This window comes from Candoia aspera, chromosome 1 (genome assembly GCF_035149785.1).
Source record: "Candoia aspera isolate rCanAsp1 chromosome 1, rCanAsp1.hap2, whole genome shotgun sequence".
In the NCBI taxonomy this organism is placed as follows: domain Eukaryota; kingdom Metazoa; phylum Chordata; class Lepidosauria; order Squamata; family Boidae; genus Candoia; species Candoia aspera.
The window spans coordinates 229,654,999-229,674,229 of NC_086153.1; the positions used below are offsets into that span (position 1 = coordinate 229,654,999).

At 41.9% G+C, this 19,231-nt stretch overlaps 1 protein-coding gene across 1 annotated transcript in view; it reads left to right on the forward strand.

Moving 5' to 3' along the window:
* Window positions 1-19,231, forward strand: part of CLCF1 (cardiotrophin like cytokine factor 1) — a 52,115-nt gene that overhangs the window by 24,168 nt on the left and 8,716 nt on the right. Inside the window, exon 2 of the mRNA XM_063289022.1 lies at window positions 17,881-18,047. Coding sequence (XP_063145092.1) covers window positions 17,881-18,047 — 167 coding nt within the window. The remainder of the gene's footprint in view (window positions 1-17,880; window positions 18,048-19,231) is intronic.

The following is a 19,231-nucleotide window of genomic DNA, read 5'->3' on the forward strand; positions in this document are numbered from 1 at the left end:
ATATTGATCCATCAAATGACTGCAGTCCCTTTCTGTAGTCATTTTGTAGTCTGGGAAAGAAAGTGACTATCACATCAGCAGCAATATCCTTTAAAAAAACACTCTAATTCCCCCTACAGTAGTTCCTTACGGGGCAAAATAGATGGGAAACCATCCCAGTAACTGGCATGACTTCCCTTAATTTTACAAATTAAATATTTTCTAAAATTAGCAGGATAAGGATGGTGTTGGGACATCTTGACTTTGCCTTTTTTGCCTGGGTGATGTTCATAGAACCTCTCTTAGAGGAAGATATTCTTTGAGTTTGAAAGCAGCCATCCAGAACTAGAGCGTTTTTGCAAAAACACAGAATCTGTAAAGAGCCCCATTCTGGGTATTTCCACGGGCTACTAGGCAGCATTAAATACCAAAGCGTCTCCATGGTGTTAGGGTATTTTTATAAGTAACATTATGGAATTCTTCTGTTCTGGAATGTTCCAGTGTTAACATATTCGTAACAGCACACAGGCATTTTTATGAATGTCCATTCTAGCCAACTCTGATATGGCATATTTGTTTTGGCTGCACAGTTGTTCCTCTTTAGCGCCTGGGCTGTTTTATGATTCACAACTCCCACTTCCAGTTTATAGCTGCTTTTGTCTGTGCTGGTTGTCAGCTTGTAGCCTTTTGAAATGTTCACAGCGGGAGGTGTTCCCTTGCTGGTGTTCTGAGAATTTGCAGCTTTTGGTTTGCCAATTTGGTGGAGGTGAAATCAGGCATCCTGCTGCTATCCAAATGCTAAGGGGGGAGCCCCCCTCCAAATCTGGGCTTTGTTCATCACTCCCCCATTGATTCCAACTTCTTGTGCTATAGTGTAAGTCCTGGCAGACTGATGACTTCCTAAAAATATTCCACCCCCCCCAACACCTTGTGACCCAGCATGTGGGAATTGCCATGACTTCAACTATTATTCTGTGTAGGGATCCATCAAAAGCAGCCCATTTTGGCTGGGGATTTGATTTGCTCATTCCAATGACTCACGTCTTTCTTTTTGGTTTGGCATCTGCAGCCCCTTTCAATTTTGCAGGTTTGATCTTCAGGTCAAGAGGTGTGTGGCTGGGGAACAATAGTTATAGATGATTATAATGTGTGTTTGTGGGGGGGAGGGGTTGGGAAAAAAACTCACAAGCGTCTGCACAAGTCTATTATGCTGCGGTATGGTGGAAGAAAAGTGGGTGGGAATATAAACATTCCCACATACTAGACCTGCTTGGGCCCCACTATGTTTGTGGGGGGGGGCAGGAACCCAGAAATGCGATGGGAACCACAGCTCAGTACTCTCCAGGTTAGGCTCTTAAAGGGAAACTCTGCAGCCTGCACATGCCAAGTGACCCAGGTGAAGGAACATGTGACACCTGCTTTAATGGGCTGCCGGTTTCCTCCGCTGAACCAGGGCCAGCTTCGCTCCGCCCCCCAGCCAAGCCGGCGGGAAGGGGTCAGCCGAAGGCTCCGCGCGTGGGGTGGGAGCAGGCCAGCAGCGGCAGGGGAGCCGCGGCGGGGAAGTCGAGGAGATGGCTGGATAGGAGAAGAGCGTCGGGAAATGATGAAATGGCGAGAAGAAGGAGACGAAGAAGCAAACCCCGTCGCCCCGATCCCTGTCCCTCGCCTGCTTCCGATCCAGCCTTGCCAGCTGGACGCGCTCTCTTCCTGAGGACGGCAGCTGGCAAGGCGAGCCGAACTCCGCGGCGAAGAGAGGAAAGGCGAGCTCCCCCTCGCAGCTCCCCCTCCAGCCGCTCGCGGAATTGCGATACTCCCCGCCCAGCCGCTCCGCACCCGCCAGATCTCCTATTTAAGGCCCAGGGCTTGTGACCTCAGCGCTTTCCGAGCCAATAGCGGCTCCCAACGTTGCCATCTGTTTTGGGGTCCTGTTGCGTTCCTCCCGGCTGCGTGGCAGAAATTGGCACGAGTGAGCGGCCAGAGAGAGACCCGAGAAGGAACGCCACAGGGAAGATCAGCGTACAGATAATACTGTCCACCATAAGCCTCAGTTAAGATTATTCAGCGAATCGAGCTGCCTAACAAAGCTGCATGTATTCTGGCACAACGCAGTGGATGTGTACTTGGAGGGATATCCTACTGCATATTTGCTCCCAAATAATTTTTTAAATTTTTTTTTACCTCCCCTTTATTATTATTTTTTTTATCAATAACTCAAGGCGGCAAACATACCTAATACTCCTTCCTCCTCCTATTTTCCCCACAACAACCCTGTGAGGTGAGTTGGGCTGAGAGAGAGGGACTGGTTATTCCCAAATAAAGATATTCTTGCAGTAAGCAGCACAATCCACCGGGCCTTTCCCTGCAGCTGAACTGAAGTGCTCATCAGCCATTCTTGAGTCTGCTAAAATTAGGCAGGTGTGAACTTACAGTAGCTGCTGCCTGTCTCTGTTGCTTCTCTTCCCAGTCAATGCCAAGCACCTGATTTCCCTTCAAGGCAGGTGGTGAGGAGGCTTAGCAGAGTTTGCACACCTTGAGGCTGCCCTTGAGTAGCAGTGAAAGGAGGGAAGAACTGCTTGGGGCAAGATGAAGGCAACTTGCTCGGGACATGGCAGAAGAGAGAGGTTGCAGGGCGTGTTTGTGCCATGGTTCGGTGTGAGCATGGAAGGCTCTATAGAATGTTGCCCCGGCCTATTGGCACATCCTCCCTGATTGGTTTCTCCAACACTAGGGCCCTTAGCCCAGTAAGGGTGGTGTTGCATGATAACCACAACGGCAAGGACTCCTGTTTTCTTAGCCAGTCAAATAAAGAGGTGTTTTTCCTGGCAGAAATATAAGTGATGGGGGAGAGGGGAGGAGCAGAGAAATAGTTGTTCCTGTTAAATTTCTTTGTGCCCAAATCATGCTAGAGGACTAAAGATATTGTCAGGAAAGGTAAATGTAATTTATGTGGGGCTAAAATGCTATTTCTACGTAAGCGCATTTTAATAGAATTATAGGGTTGGAAGGATCCATTTAGATATCAAGTCCAACCCTTGTTCAGTTTAGCAATCCAGATTAATGCATCCCTGATAAATGCCTCTACTGCAACCATCTGGCAAAGTGCAGGTCTCTAGGGAATTAGTTGCACTGTTAAAATGTTCGTACCATTAGGAAGTTTTTCCTAACGCCCAGCCAAAATCTGCCTTTCTCTAACTTAGACTGTTATCCTGTGCTCTACACCATTGGGTGACAGAGAACATGCCATAATCAACTTCTGTGTAACATCCTTGACAACTGTCATTGACAACCTTCAATTGTCTTTCCTGAAGACTAAATATAGCCCATTCTTGCAGTCCCCATAAGATAGTCTCCAGTCCCTGATCATCCTCCTTGCCTTTCTTTGCTCTTGTTCAGGTTTATCTGAATGCTTTTTAAAGTGCAGTGCCCACAGAATGGGATCTGACCACTGCAAAACAGAGGACAAATTACTTTCCTTGATTTAAATAGCTTCTTTTTAATCTACCTGGCACCTTGCAAAACTTATGTGCAGTGAAACATTTGGTGGCAGAAGTATATGAAGTTGGTGCAAATATATTTCATTGTGACTTATGCTTTGATTCTGTGTAAATGGCCATGCATATGGATAGTGGTAACAAAACAAAGGATTATCTACAATTTGTTCATATGGTGTGCCAGTCAGCTTAACAACATAAGTCTTTTTTGCAATCTCTTTCCAGTTTCCTCGCATTGGTAGTTTATTCACCACTAGTTGTCCCATAAACAAGAGAGCACAGTAAAGGTTCAGATGGAAATGGCAGGTATTCATGCTAAACCATTAGGGAAAAGATCCTCTTGATGTAACAATAGAGCATTATCTTGATTAGCAATCAAAGCAAATCTTGATTAGACCTGTCTAAAATATCCCATGGTCATGACCAAACATTGGAGTTCACTGGGTCTCTTTTTCAGGCTGAATCTTGAGCAAAGCAAGAAAAAAGGAAGGAGGAAATATGTTGCTGGTTATTAGGGAAAAAAACCTCCCCTTCTGCAGTTTCTAATACTCTTTAAAATAGTTTGGATGTTAGACAGGGCTTAATTAAGATAGATTATATGAAAGTGCAGAGATTTCAATTTATACCAAAGACTACTGGGGCAAAGGAATACATGACTGTTCTCCCTCAGAAAAAAATAAAAATAAAAGTCATATAGAGATGCCCATTTGCTTACCCTGTTATTTCTCAGCAATAGCTTACAACCTGTTCAGCACACCCTGTAGGATGAGGCAATGAGGTCATTTTCTTGCTCAGGAGCTCCATATAAAATTGGGGCCACTGATGTGTAGGACCAGCACAACCCTTTGGAACTGGATCATTGAAACCCCAGGAAAGCAAGAAGCTCCAGATGTAGGATTCCTGTGCTTTGGTTATTATCAGAATTGTCACCTCTTCTGGACAGAGAAAATAAAACCTGTTTGTGAGTCCGTATGTCATTTCATTTGCATGCAATTCTGCATCCATTGCCAATTGCCTGACACAAGTTAATTTTAATAAATAAAATTATAATATTTGTTATAAAATAGTATTAATATTTTTAATAAATAAATAGAAATAAATTAAGCAAAAGCAAGACTAAAACACAATGTGGCATCCCAGAAATCTCAAGATATTATACTGAATTATAATTTTTGTGCGGGGGGTGTAAATAAGGTTTCTGGAACTTCATGTTGGTTCTGTGTAATTGTTGATGTTTCTGCTTTCCCACTGCCTTAGCAAAAGGGTGGTGGGAATGGAAATAGTGCAAAAGACATAAAGTAGAAATTACAGTCTGAACTTTTAGAGCCTGTTGAACAATTAGAGAGAGCATTGGGCCATTTTTCAGATCTGATGAGTATTTAATCATGAAATGGTGCAAAAGAAATAAAGTAGAAATTACAGTCTGAACTTCTAGAACCTGCTGAACAATTAGAAAGAGGAGTATTGGGCCATTTTTCAGATCCGATGGGTATTTAATCACATTTAAATAGCACTGAACACAGTGGTATGGATGTTTATAAGCCCATGACTGCTGCTCTGTGTATCACACACCTCTCACTCCCATCCACCACTAAGTGGTTTCTTCTGCAGCTCTGTGGCAGGGGCCTGGATTTTAGAGGTAAGAGAGATTGAGTTTGATCATGGCTGCCACCATGATGGGTTCCAGATGTTCATTTTATTAACATGTACGCATAAGTCAGTTTCCATACCAGTACAGTTCAGGCTGCCACTGACAGGCCTGATCAGACAAGGATCCCTCCTTCCAGTTACCCTCTGCCCTATATAAGAAGAAGTTAATCTAGGCTGTTGTGCCTCCTCCCTAGTTGTTCCCTCCCTCCACCCATTGAAGAATTCCAAGTGACTATTCCATGTGACTCTTTCTGTCCTTCTGAAAGGAATGCCTGAGGATCATCTTAAATGCCCAGAGAACAGAAAGGGATTTTCATTAGATAGAGGGGCACATGGGTGAGGGATGCAGAGCCCTTCTCCCACTTGTTGCTTACTTCCTCACCTCTCTTTCTCCCTATTCCCATCCCTTTGCCCATGCTTTTCTTCTCAAGCAAGCCCTGATACCGGAACTATGCTCAGCTTGGACCAAAGTACTTGGAGTGAAAGGTTGCAGAGAGGTCAGCAGTCCTTACCCACATGGCCCTTCTGTCATTATAAACAGACCCATCATCCTACTCTATATGACTGGAAGTAGATCCTTGTTTAAATAACTCCTGCAATGTTCCCATCATCTAATAGAACCGTAGACTCCCTCCATGGATTTTCCTTTCCTGAGGTTCAAAGTCAGGCTGTATGCTACAATATACACACATTATCTGAAGGGAGCCCTACTACACACTGTGGATTTGTGGGGTTGCACAGTAAAATTCCTTCATTGTATGAATGTCTTGTAATGAAAGACGTCTTTGTTGTGGTTACTAAAATCAGGTGGAAAGAAATGGAGAAATAAGGAAAGAAAAGTACATAAAATTCCAGGAATAAGGGGTACTGAGAGATCAGGTATGAAGGATTTGCATTATAGTGGGAAAAGAAGATCAAGACATGATAGATTAAAGAGACCTGTACTGGAAAAAAGAAAGTACATGGAAACTACAAGATAAAGAGTGCAGAGAGAGCTATGAAATGGGAAACAGGAAAGCAGCAAAAGATGAAGATGCTGACAGCAATGGTGGGAAAGTTTTCATTATTATTTTAATCCTGTACATTCAATTAAGCTGTTTTCTGTTTAACTTTCCCCCCCACTTTTTAGCACGTACTCTCTTCATAGATCTTTCTGAATCCCGTCTATTAGAGCAATTCTCTCTCCATTCACTCTCTCCTCCGTGAATACCAAAGCATGTGCTATGGGATACAAAGACAAAAATGGGGCCAATGGAAGATTGGTTATAAATACTACTAATAACAAGAAAAGGGAAATGAGAAATAAGATCAGTGAAACAGCATAGATACAGCACAGAACTGGTTGAGGAAGCCTGGAAGAAAGTTAATGGCGGCAAATTAGCTTAAAGAAAGAGTACACTGAAACCATATACAAATCGGCTTTAGAATGACAGGAATTAATAGAGACAGAAGCTGTTCAAGGACCAATTCCACTAAAACGGGAGGTATGGGAGGCAATAGAGCAGCTATAAAATAAGGAAGTCCCAGGCGCGAATGAAATACCCACTACATGGTTTAAAGCTGAAGGAGATGAGACAGTTAAAAGGCTAACAGTTTTATGTCAACAAATATCAAAGAAGATTGGGTGATTGAAAAATGTGTGTGCGTGTGTGTGTATATACTGAAGTATAGCAATTCAAGAACATGCAGATTACTACTGCAAGTAAAGCTTTACTTAAGATCTTACATAGAAATGTACATGGAAAGAGAAATACCAAATGAACAGGCAAGTTTCAGAAAAGGCAGATCAGAGGGCTATGGGTTATCAGTTACTAACCTACAACAGATATTGGAGCAAGCAAGTTAAGAAGGAAGTTTATCTTTGCTTTATTGATTATAGCAACACCTTTGACAGTTTAGATCTAGATCATATGGAACATACTGAGGTTAACTGGGCATGCCAAAATACCTGATTATTCTTTTTAGTAATCTTTACAATGAACAAGAAACAATTGTAAAAACTGAATCTTAGGAAACAGAGTTCAGAATAGGGAAGAGAGCGAGATAAAGATGCATGTTGACCCCACATCTGTTTAATTGATACGAATATGTTAATGGAATGGCAGTATTGGCAGAGATGACAGCTGGAATCAGATGTGGAGGTTGAAGCACCAACAGGTGATATATGCAGGTGGTACTACTACTACGACTACTAATTTTTATTTACAGCCAAAAGACCCAAGTAGCAAAGTACAAATATAACTAAAAGTTTGATATTGTGATGGAATGTAAGGGTGACCTTTGAAGGGGGGGGAGATGCCACCTAGAGAATGATCAGATAAAAGAGAAAGGAGACCTCAACAGAGTAACGACCAAGAAAAGAAACTTTGGAAGGGCCCGCCCTAATTACTCAGGCGGTAAACAGGGAGGGTGGGAGATTTGTACTTCAGACTTGCAAGATTCTGTTAATGTAGCCTTACAATAAAGTGGAACTAGCTCATCTCGTGTTTCCTGTCTGGTTTACCTGGGAGGATTGACAGATATAAGATAAAACAGTTTAACAAATAAATTAATAGAGACTACATAAAGCATTTAAAAACACAAAATTATAAATTTATTAGAAAATACTTTGTTATAGCCATAGTTCAAAATTCGGCTGTCACCACTATCTACTACAGGCAGTACTACTTTATTAACTAAAATTATAGAAGGCTTTAAAAATCTCATCAGGAAAGCAAATTGGGGCCAATGGTTAATTTTAGAAGATAAGGTATTGGCAGCCAGCATGTACATTGGCAGCAGAATGTACAGTTGACTATGAAAAAGTAGAAGTGGTGGACAATTCTGTTTTCTTAGACTCAAGAATAATGAAAGATGGGCAGGAGTTTAATCCAATGGAAGAAACAATGGCAAACTTAATCAAGATCATAGACTCTGGATTTTACTCATACATCCAGATAGAAACATGACAGTAATTCCTTTGCACTCATGAATTTGGTTCAGCTAGCATGAATTTGGACTCTTAGTCAGTTCTGCATTTAATGCAATCTTCATATCTAATTCAGAGAAAACAAATGTGTGAGGGGATAAACAATTAATATAGTCTACATCCTTCGGCTGGTGATAAAATGATATGGGATTGTATATGATATCCTGGGCTACAGATGGATAAATATAAACACAAATATAACTATAAGGGTTCTCTGGCTATGGCATCTTCTTGAAGATAAAAAACCGCATGTCTACTTCTTGACCGGAAACCTTATCATTTTTTAAAAAATCGTTACAATCAACATTTTATTTCTCATTAAGTCCCATAGTTCTGCAGATGTTGCTTTTAATACCAGCTCAGTGGATGCAGCTTTTAATTAAAGTGTGAGCAGATGCAATCATGGGATCCTCTGAACTGCCAAATTTACAGACATTCAGTGTGGGCTTCCCTGGCAAATCTTACTGATAATCACAAACAGTTACTGTTTGATGGTTTGTGATTTCAGGTTGCTAAGCAAACCAAAACACACCTTTCCTGCTTTATTACAGATGCAATGGCATTTTGGGGGGTGTAGCGTTTCCCAGAGAGCATTGGTATGTTTGAGGAAACTGTTTTACTTCTGCAACATGTTTGCAAAGGGGCGTGTTGCTTCTTAAAAGCTGTATGTAACGGCTCATTTCTCAGCAACAACAACAACAACAAAATGCCAGAAAAATCAAGTGCAAGTTTTCTTCCTTGCAAAGCACACCTCAGTTACAACTTGGTCTTTGGCATCCGTCCTTTGCCAGTGTAGAGCAGGCTAGGAAATCTGCAGCTGAGGTTGACTTAACATCTGGCCCACAGTTATATGGGCATTGCAATCCAAGACTTCCAACCTTTATCACTAATTGTTCCCACCTTCACAATCAGGATATATTTCCGAAAGCCAAGAAGACATTAAAGTGAGGGGAAAGGAAAGATCAAGCAGGTTTAACTCATTTTACGGCGTGGGTGGGGGAGCGGTGTTATACAAAACTATTTCTATACTAATTTCATCTAACTTTCAACTACTTTCTATTAACCCTTCATTTTGCTCCTTATGGGCTAGGCCTCTTCCACCCCCTCCCCCTTTCTAAAATTTGACTTTGGAATCTGTTTATCTAAAACAGACCTGGGCTAGCTAATGAATACCGGTAGCACACCACATACGCTCGCCAAACGTATGACAGCATCTACATGGAGCCTGACCTCTCTATTTCTTGGCTCATTCTATCTTGGGAAAAGGGGGAAATGTTTAGTGTATTAAATGTTCCTGTGCTCTAAAATCTATTTTAGCTGGATGGCTAAAGATTAAGTTGATTCCACAGAACGAAATAATTATGGTTATTTAGGTGCAACAGTTATACTTTTTGCAATTATTATACAGAAATGGCTCAGTAGTTCATACCATTAGCACATACTGTATACAAAATACTCAAAGGAACAGTTTCCCAACATTTGAAAACAAGAAAATAAAGCATGAATGAGACTCAGAGAAAAATTGCTTGGAAATTCCAGAAAAATATTTTAGAAATCTTATTATTTAATTAGTCATTTAAACATTAGTAAAGCAACATTTTTTTACTGAAGTATTATTAGCAAAAAAAAAAAAAAGGAAATTACATAACAAATGCACCTCCAGTTTGGAAGTTTTGAAACATTATAATAAATAACATGCAAAAGATCTTGAAATGTTCATCTAAATTATTTAACTATATTATAAAAATATAGTTGTAAAATTCTATACATTCTATATCAGATAATGATACAGAAACCGTCAAATACAGGAAAAATTTATGTTGCAAGAGTATTTATACTCCAGGATCATGGTTCTTTCATGGAAGAAAAGGTCAACATACTTGTATTATGAACAGAAATGGAATCCTTGCTAAAGTACCACAGTGGAAAAATATCTATTGAAAATGTTTTTGTTTTGTAAGTTGCAGAAATTAATGACAGGTGTCTAATTAGAAATTAATGACAGGTGTCTAACTTACCATTAGAACTCCTGGTTTTGTACCTGCACTTATACTTATTTAGATTTCCTCCTACTCCTGAGTGTACATTCTGTATATGGATTCATGGTATTTCTGTCTCAGGAATATAGAACTTGTGCCTTCCAGTGCTCAGACTTTTCCTTCAACCTGTGGGTGGTTGGAAAGCAGTGGGGAATGGCCTAGGCCTAGGCTTTGCTGACTGGGGAATTCTGGGAGTTGAAGTCCACACATCTTCAAGCTGCCAAGGTTGAGAAACACTGGCCTAGAGACAGGCTCTTATTGCCGCCTCCTCAGCCTCAGCTACATCCTATGTTAAGGAGAGTGATGGGGGATGGCTTTTCCCTTTCGGTTAGGGTTGATCTTTGGTGGGGGACAAAAGCCAGGGGGTCCATCAACTACTTTCTTTAACTTGTCCTGCATTAATCTCTAAAATAGCACCCCTCCCTGGCTAAGTAACTAAAGCAGAACAGGGAACAGGGCTAAGCAATGAGGACTGTGCAACGCATGCCAGACAGCATCCTTTTTTGCCACTCCCAGGCCTGGAGGAAAGCCCTTTAATGTGGGTGGCCATACATACATCCTTGTAAATCAAATAGTGGTTGAACTATCGTTGTTGCTCAACCCCATGTGATTCAGGTGGCTGCTTCCCCTATTATTATTATTATTATTATTATTATTATTATTCCTTCTCCCTTCTCTTTCTCCTTCTCCTTCTCTGTATAAGTCTTCATGCATTTAACATCACCATCCTTTTAGAAAAGGAAGAGTTTTTAAAAGTGCAAAAATGCTCCAGGCATCAGAAAAAGGAGTTCTCTGGTGACTCATCAGTGGCAGCAAATCAACCTCAGGCACTACAGTTTTGGATTCACCCCCTTTCCACCCCACCCAAAGTTATCCTTCAAGAGAAAAGGAATATTTGGACTGAAAATCCATGAGGGCATTTCCAAAGCAGCCTAACGCTCCAATAAGACTGTGTTTGCTTAAGGCACATTTTGATATTGAATTCCTGAAGATGAGGGCTGGAGAAACAACCTCTTCTTTTTCACAAGCTATTTTCTTCTTTGCGGATATTCTCTCTAAAACCTTGAATCTGCTTTTCTACTATACATGTATATATATATGCACACACCCCTATAGATGTGTATCTATTTCCCCCAAAGAAATTCCATATATTTTCCCAAAAGAAATTAATCGGATCTTAGTTCATGGTCAATTATTATAGACTGATTTTATAAGAAAAATTTGACTTGTGCCTTCAGTCAGAACTGATATGAACCAAATAAAATAGTCATCATAAATTCTTCCTGAACTGGATGTTTGAAAAATACATGCAGTTTGGTTTTTGTCTTCTGGTTTTTTTTTTGAACTATTAATTTTGTTAAAGTTCTGATAAGCAAGTGCATTTTTCAACAAATGCTCAGAGGTGATCATGTGAGTCCAGTCACTGCAGAGTTTAAAAAGATGCTAAGACCTAAAGTAGGAGAAATACAAAGACAGTATTGGTGGGATGTGAAATATGAAGAAACATCACTTAAGTGAAAGGTAGGATTTTTCAAACTTTTTCCAGCCTTGGAATCTATTAATTACAGAAAGTAATAATAATAATAATAATAATCCCAGAACTTTAATTAAGAGGCAAAGCTCTAATGATAGAAAATTGGCTGCATTCAAGTGAATGTTTTTTTAACTTAGTCCCTCACAGAACCCCATCAAATTCTCATGGAACCCTAGTTTGAAAAACCCTGGCATAAAGTACTAATTAACCATCTAGTAAGAGTGTAACTTTACTGTGAAAAAAGAGGCATGTTTATATTGAAACAGACTATTAGTTTACCCAGGTATAGACAACGTGTTATCCTTCAGATGTTTTGAACTTAATCAGGCCTAGCCAACACGAACAGTATCAGTGGACTGGGGGAATCTGAAAGGCACCAGATCTCTAACCTCTGCTCGTAGGTATCACACTGAGGTTTTTCCTGTCTTGCTCCTTGAAATTGTGTTGTGTTGTGCAGATGCTAGGAAATGAACCTGAAATGTTGTGCAATATGCTAGTGAACTTTGAAGAGAGAATGGAGTTTTGTTTCCAATTTCTCACACACTCCCTTGTTGATAATTGAGTGTGTGTGTGCTTGTGTTAACTAAAGCTCGGATAGTACTCAGGGTGCTGGATTTGAGCTGGTGTTCTTGTTCCTGCTTCCTATAAGAGATTATTGCTGCAGCGGCAAATAGGGGTACAATTATGTGTTGTTGTGAGAAAGCTACCCATAATCTTTATTTAAACAATGAGATACAGTGTCAGCTTGCTAATGCATTCTGTTTTGAAAAATAGTTTCTCCATTACGTTAGGAATTTGGAGACGGCATCTGATGGTGTATGTGAAATGTTTCACTATGTGACATTGCATTGCAGAAATGCCATTTCACAATGTTCTGCATTCAGTTGGCCTATTAGGTCATCCCAAGTATCACACATTCACTACAGCTTCCTATTGACATTAGCAATTAAACCAATGATCTTGAGCTGTGCCACGGGTAACCCATCAGGCTATACTTGGGTCCGATATTATTTTAAAGGCTCTTCCTTGTGGCCATGTGAAGTGCAGTCCTCCAATTCTTCGGTCGGTGGAACAGTATGTCAGGACAGCTGATTGAGTCCTATTCTACCCCAATAAGCAGTTTGCAAGTAGCGCCGTCCTAACTTTTAGTGTGGACAAGTTAAGGAAAGCAATTGGTGGTGGCTTTGTTTCTCCTCTCACTGAGCATCACCTGCCAGGATGTGGTGGGGCAGAAGTGAGGGAGGGTAAGTGGAATGGGAAGGAGACATGGATAATCAGTGAGCTCTGTCCTTGGTTAGTGCTGCAAAGGAACAGCAGTGATGGCAATTAGTGGCCATTGCCAGTAGCACCACAGTAGCTGCCTGCAGATAGGCAAAAGGGTATGGAAATAGACAACATGGGACTGCACTCCCCTCCCACATAATAGAACCAGTAAAAAAAAAAAAGTACAGTTGTGTGAAATGGCAGATGTAGTGGAAAACCTGTAATACACTCATTAGTGTCAGAATCAGGGACATACAGCCGGCAAAACCAGGCTGTCTTTCCTGGTTTAAACTGACTTCCTTTGCAGCACTGGACTATCATGCTTTCAAAAGAGCACTAAAGTTGTTTTTTGGGGGGAAAACAGGTCCAGTGTTCTTCTTAAAAAGCACTAAACCCAGACATATAAGGAGCCTGCATAAGACCCAACAAACACTTTGAAAGGTGCTCGTCAGCCCTACACAAGCAGATGGCTCTGTGAAAACCAGGTGACCAGCCTCTCTTGCAGCCCAAGCCAAAATGGTCCTGGCGGGCAGTGACCAGTGACCAGAGGGGAAGGACCTGGCTACAGAAACCAAAGCATCAGTTGGAGCTGGGCAGATCTGAGCATGACTTTGTCATCGACCACATCATTGATGAAATGTCCTGGATTGTGTCCATGACCAAAGTTGTGTCAGAAGGAGAGAGAAAACCCTACTCTAAATCTGGAACAGCTAAGAACAGCTTTAAGCTGCCTTCCACTGAATGTGTTTTGGGAAATGTGGGGAACGAAGAAATCCTTTTTCTTCTGCAAAAGAGTAATGATTAATAATAAGGCCAGACGTAGGCATAGGTGGTGGTAGAAATCAGTTGATATCATGGGGTCATTTTGAACAAAGATACCATTTGTCTAAAAGGGAAGACCAGGAGACAATCTGAGGCTGAAGAAATACCCGCAATCAAAAGCTATCACAGTGAAGGAGATGAATCATCCATACTGATTCTGCCAGTTTCTGGTTTGCTATAGGTGATTAGGACAGACCTAATTTAGTCTGCAGGTACTAAGTGTTCTAATTCAGAATGAATGGCACCTGCAGTTGAAACTACCCGTGGAATAGGGTTGAGCAAGCTTTTGGTGGCTGGTATAAATGCTTAACAATTTGCAAGAACATATGATCAAGCAAGAAGTGGAAAGCAGTGTGTCACGTACAAATGGGTAGTCCAGGTTTTTTCCAGTTTGGAATTTTCTTTTATTTTCTTTTAAATGGTCCTAAGCTTACTGTAGCCTACACTACATGTTATGCATGTTTCCAGTCTCAAAAGATGGGAAACTGTGCCGCCAACATTCAGCAAAGCCGAGTTTACAAGGGATGCAAAGAAGTGTTTTTTTGCCCATCCCTTAAATGCTGGAGAAGCATAACCTGAAAGTCCACACATCTTCAAGTTGCCAAGATTGAGAAACACTGGTCTAAACAGAGGGTGGATCTTTCTGATTATACAGAAATGTTGAGAGGATCAGGACAATTTTCCCTTATCCTTTATGGAGCTGGATTAGCTATTTATTTGGGTCCTGGATTTAGCAGCTATTAGGTACCTCTGTGTTATCCTCATTTGATATAATCCAAGCAGAGATTGTATGAAATGTAGAATGATCTTGAATTTGACAATATACTTGAAAAATAAAAATACTCTTATCATGTGATTACAACCACTATAGAAAAGGATCAAAATGTTATTATGCAGGATGAGCCCTACCATTAGGCCTATGGGGCAGCTGCCTCAGGCAGCAGGAGAAGAGTGACAAGATGCTTCATGGAAGAAAGGGGGTGCATATGGCCATGCTGTCTGCACCATATCCCTTAAGCTGACCTGCTGCCTTTAGGTGCAGTGGGGGAGGACAACAACCCATTGCTGTTGTTGAACCAACATTCAGCTCAAAGTCCAGGTACCATCAGCATGTTGGGGATATTTCCACATGCAGTGTTAGTGCCATTCCTGTATAGCTTTCAACCTGTGTGACCACAAAAGTTTGCTTCCATTTTTCAGGGCATCCAATTAACTTCCAGCTCCAACATGGCACAAAATGAATGGCAATGAATGCAGTTGAGCAACCGAAAGGATGAACCTTGGGGTGAGCCGTCTGAGAACTCCAAACTGCCCTTGGCTCCTGGTTGCTATTCTCCACCTGCCTTATAGATACTAAGCCACTACTGGTAGTCCTCACTTAACAACCACAATTGGGACAGGAATTGTGGTTGCTAAGTGAAGTGGACATTAAGCAAATCCAACCCAACTTTATGACCTTTTTTCTGGCACCTGCAGTTGAAACTACCCTTCAAATAGGGTTGAGCAAGCTTTTGGTGGCTGATAGAAAGCGAATCACTGTGGTTGTTAAGCAACCACATGGTCACTGTGAATCATGCAGTTTCCCCATTGATTTTGCTTGCCAGAAGCCAGCCGGGAAGGTTGAAAATGGTGATCATGTGACCATGGGACGCTGCAACAGTCATAAATGCAAACCAGTTGCCAAGCTCCCAAATTGTGATCATGTGATCATTTTGACAATGTATCTGAGGGTCTAGTAGCTGTGTGGAACTGCCCAGAATGAGGGCAAGGGTGGGGCACTGAATATTTCCTTACCAGAAATGGCAAAATGTCTTGGGTGATGAAGCAGAATTTCTCAAGCAGGACCTTCCCATGCCTCCCTCACTCTCTTTAGAAAGAATGATCAAGATCAGGCAGGAGTTACTGTATACCAGACATCCATCTGGGACTAAAAACAAATACCCTTTAAGTTCCTACTGTTGAGACACCAACCCTGCCCCCTTCAAACTTGCAAAGGAAAATGACACAGATTCCTAAGGAATTTATATAAAAGGAAAGGAAACCTCTGGATTGTGTAGGAGAGGGAATGGGTGGACGCTGTCCCTGGTGGGTAGAACAACAGTGGAAGTACTGAAGTAAGATGGAATTATTGAGACTGGGCTGGGCTTGGGTGTGACGCGCACTGAAAAATGCCACAGGATAGTCTTTAATGAAGCGCAAGCGGCCAGGGCGGGCTGCGTGCTTTGTAGGTGAATCACCCAAGTGGGAGGCATTGGCATGAGTCATGCGATAGGTTTTTATGGCGGCTTTACAGGCAAAACCATATTCCTAGCCTTGGTCTGGGAATAAAGATATATTGTAGATGTCTCTGACAGAGGAAAACAGAAACTGCCCAGAGTCCCTCTTTTGGGGGAGATGGGCGGTAACAAAATTTGAATAATAAATAAAATAAATGAATGAATACCGAGCAAGCCAAATGAAGAATCCCCTTTTGTGGCATTCCTAACAAAGAAATTTAGGAATGTGTCTTAGTCTTCCTTTCATGTTACTTAGAAGTTTTTGGCTGTATTTATTTTTTCCATTAGCATCCAAAATTTCACTCTCAAAATGCTAAGTTTTTATTTTTAATCACTACATTCATGGTGTATTAATAAACTTAGGAAATAAGGTTTCTCTTCTGGACTAAGAACACTGTTTCAACCAAATAATTAAAAGTTTGACAGAAAAATTAGTTTGGGGTATATGCTGAATGTATTTTAACAATTTGTTCATTTACTGTGAAAATATTTGCTATTAAACAGATAATGTTTAATGTACATTAATGATCCCAAGTCACTAATCCAGAATCTCTGACTAGTCTGTTCTACCCTATCAAATATTAGGTCACTTAAAATTATGCCTACCTGGACATAGGCCTCTGCCCCAACTCTGAACATCACTGGGAATTTGGTTGGGATCCTTAAGGAGACATTATTCTCCTTAAGAATAAGGGCCAATTTGGTGTACTGTAGTGGTTAAAGCAGCAGGCTAGAAACCGGGAGACCGTGAGTTCTAGCCTCGCCTTGGGCATGGAGACAGTTGGGTGACCCTGGGCCAGTCACTCTCAGCCCCAGGAAGGAGGCAGTGGCAAACCACTCCCCAAAAAACGTTGCCAAGAAAACTACAGGGACTAGTCCAGGCAGTCACCAAGAGTCAAAAACTGACATACTTGTATATATTTCCAGAGAGAGATTTTTTATTCTCTTTCTGGAAATCTCCAGAATGTACCAACACTGTGGAGGCAGGGAAGATGAATAGGAACTTCCAAAAAAAAAAAAAAGGAAAAAAGACATTATGTAAGAATCTTTTCATCCTAGAACAATCTAGGTAACCTTTGGGCTAAACTGGATTGGACTTGAGGTGAATCCAAGTAACATGTTTTATAATGAAAATAGCAATCTTGGTTTCAGGGAAACAGTACTAGGGATTTTTCCTCTCCCTGCCCTGGCCCTACTGAAAACCTACACATGCAGGCACACATCCCCTAAAGTTGCTATTTGCATCTTAATTGGCCTTGATTACTTTTAACTGGTGCCATGGGAAACCCTGCCTGTAAAAAAAAAGAAGAAAGAAAAATTTCTGCTGAGATGGCAGAAATACAAGAATACGTGGAGCCATTTTGTTGGCATGAAAGAAGAATGGGACAAATAGGGTTGATGGGGAATAAGGATTGCTTGACAAAAGCCTTTTCTGGTGGACTCTTCCACCCATTAGCCCAACATCAGAATATCCTGAATCACTCTAAGCTAAAAGAGTCATTTGTTCCCAGGGTCTGAGCCACGCATGTAGATATGTTTTATGCAATGGGTTTGGGGAAAATATATACAGTGGGAGAGAACAAGATGGCTTCATGCCCTTTCCTCCTGTGATTTCTCTAGGGCAGTGTTTCTCAATCTTGGCAAATTGAAGACAGGTGGACTTCAACTCCCAGAATTCCCCAGCCAGCATGGGAATTCTGGAAGTTGAAGTCCACCCATCTTCAGGTTGACAAGGTTGAGAAATGCTGCTCTAGGGAATGGCGGGGTGGGATGGGTCAGGGGTGGGGAACACAGGCTTTGCTCCCCCGGTCACAGTGCTCCCTCTGCCCACAGCTCCTTACAAGTGTGCTCCCTGCAGGAGATTCGTGGGGGATCCTTGCCTTCCTGTGCGCCACGCTTTGGAACCTGCCTGGGGTGCCTGCACTGAACCGCACGGACCAAGTGACTACCAGACAGTCCATCCAGCAGATGTACGACCTTACTCGCTATTTGGAACATCAGCTGCACACGCTTGCGGCCACTTACGTGAGTGTAGATACTTTGGAAGAATGGAAGTGACTGAGTTGAGCAACTTCCTAGGAATTCTTTCCTTCCTTCCCTTTTCCTTGAACCATCTCTGTTTCTTCCTACCCAACTGACATCTCCTTGGAAAATTGTGCCTCCCTGTTGCTCTCCCTTTGGATATCTGCGCAGCAAAGGGAGGCCAGGCTATCCTTCCCTCTGTGAGATTCTGGCTTGTGGGCTCAGTAAATCTCCGGCCACTTCTGCACAGAGGCTCCTCATGCCACCCATTCACAGGACTCAGGCAGCTGTTCTGTTTTTTCTTTCTTAATCAGTATTTCTGGAAATTAAAATGATGCAAGAAGTGGTAGGGAAAGATAGGAGTGCTGTAAACAGACAGCAGGGTCATGTGGAGCCTCATAAAATAATGAGTAAGACTGGTGCATAAGAAGGGAAACATTACACAACCAGATATTGAATCCTGAAAGCCCACTGCAAGGGAAGGGTGTTAAAAGGCAACAGACTGATTCTGCGCATTATTTGAAAAGGGAATTAGGGATATGGACTTTTCGTGCCTGCAACACTCTGTGCCAGCACCTAAAATTTCCTCCTACATGGTGAATAGCTGAAATACTGTTCTCTCTCCACAGCTATGGCCCTCACTTGGCAGAATATCTGACATCCTTTCTCCTCCCTGCCTTCAGGCACCGGTGGAGTCTCCCTGTTTACAATCTGTTGTGGATCTCCCGCTGGGGTGAGGTGAGGCCTCGTCTGTCAGAACTTGCCAGGGAAACGCCCGGCTGTGCAGAGAGCTGAGAGTGGGGGCAGCCCCTCATCAGTTTGCATGGCATCCCTGCTCTCTGGCCTACCTGGCATTTCAGGCCCTACCCCTTGGCAGGTTTCCCTGACACTGAGCATCAAATGCTATCAAAATCAGGAATTTGCTTGGTTTGGACCATGGAAAATGCAGGAGCCCTATTTTCTAGTATATCAACATTCTGGAAACTTTCTTTTAAGGAGGCAGATCAAGCAGGTCAGATCTTCACAGTCTAGAAAATAAAAGAATTGTGCCATCATACAGCAGCCAAGGTCCATTCATTGAGTTTGTTTGATGTGCTCACTTAACGATAACCCCTGTCACAGAAACGAACAACATTCTCAAACAGTACTGGCTTTTGATAATACTAAGCTAATTGAATGGTACAGGC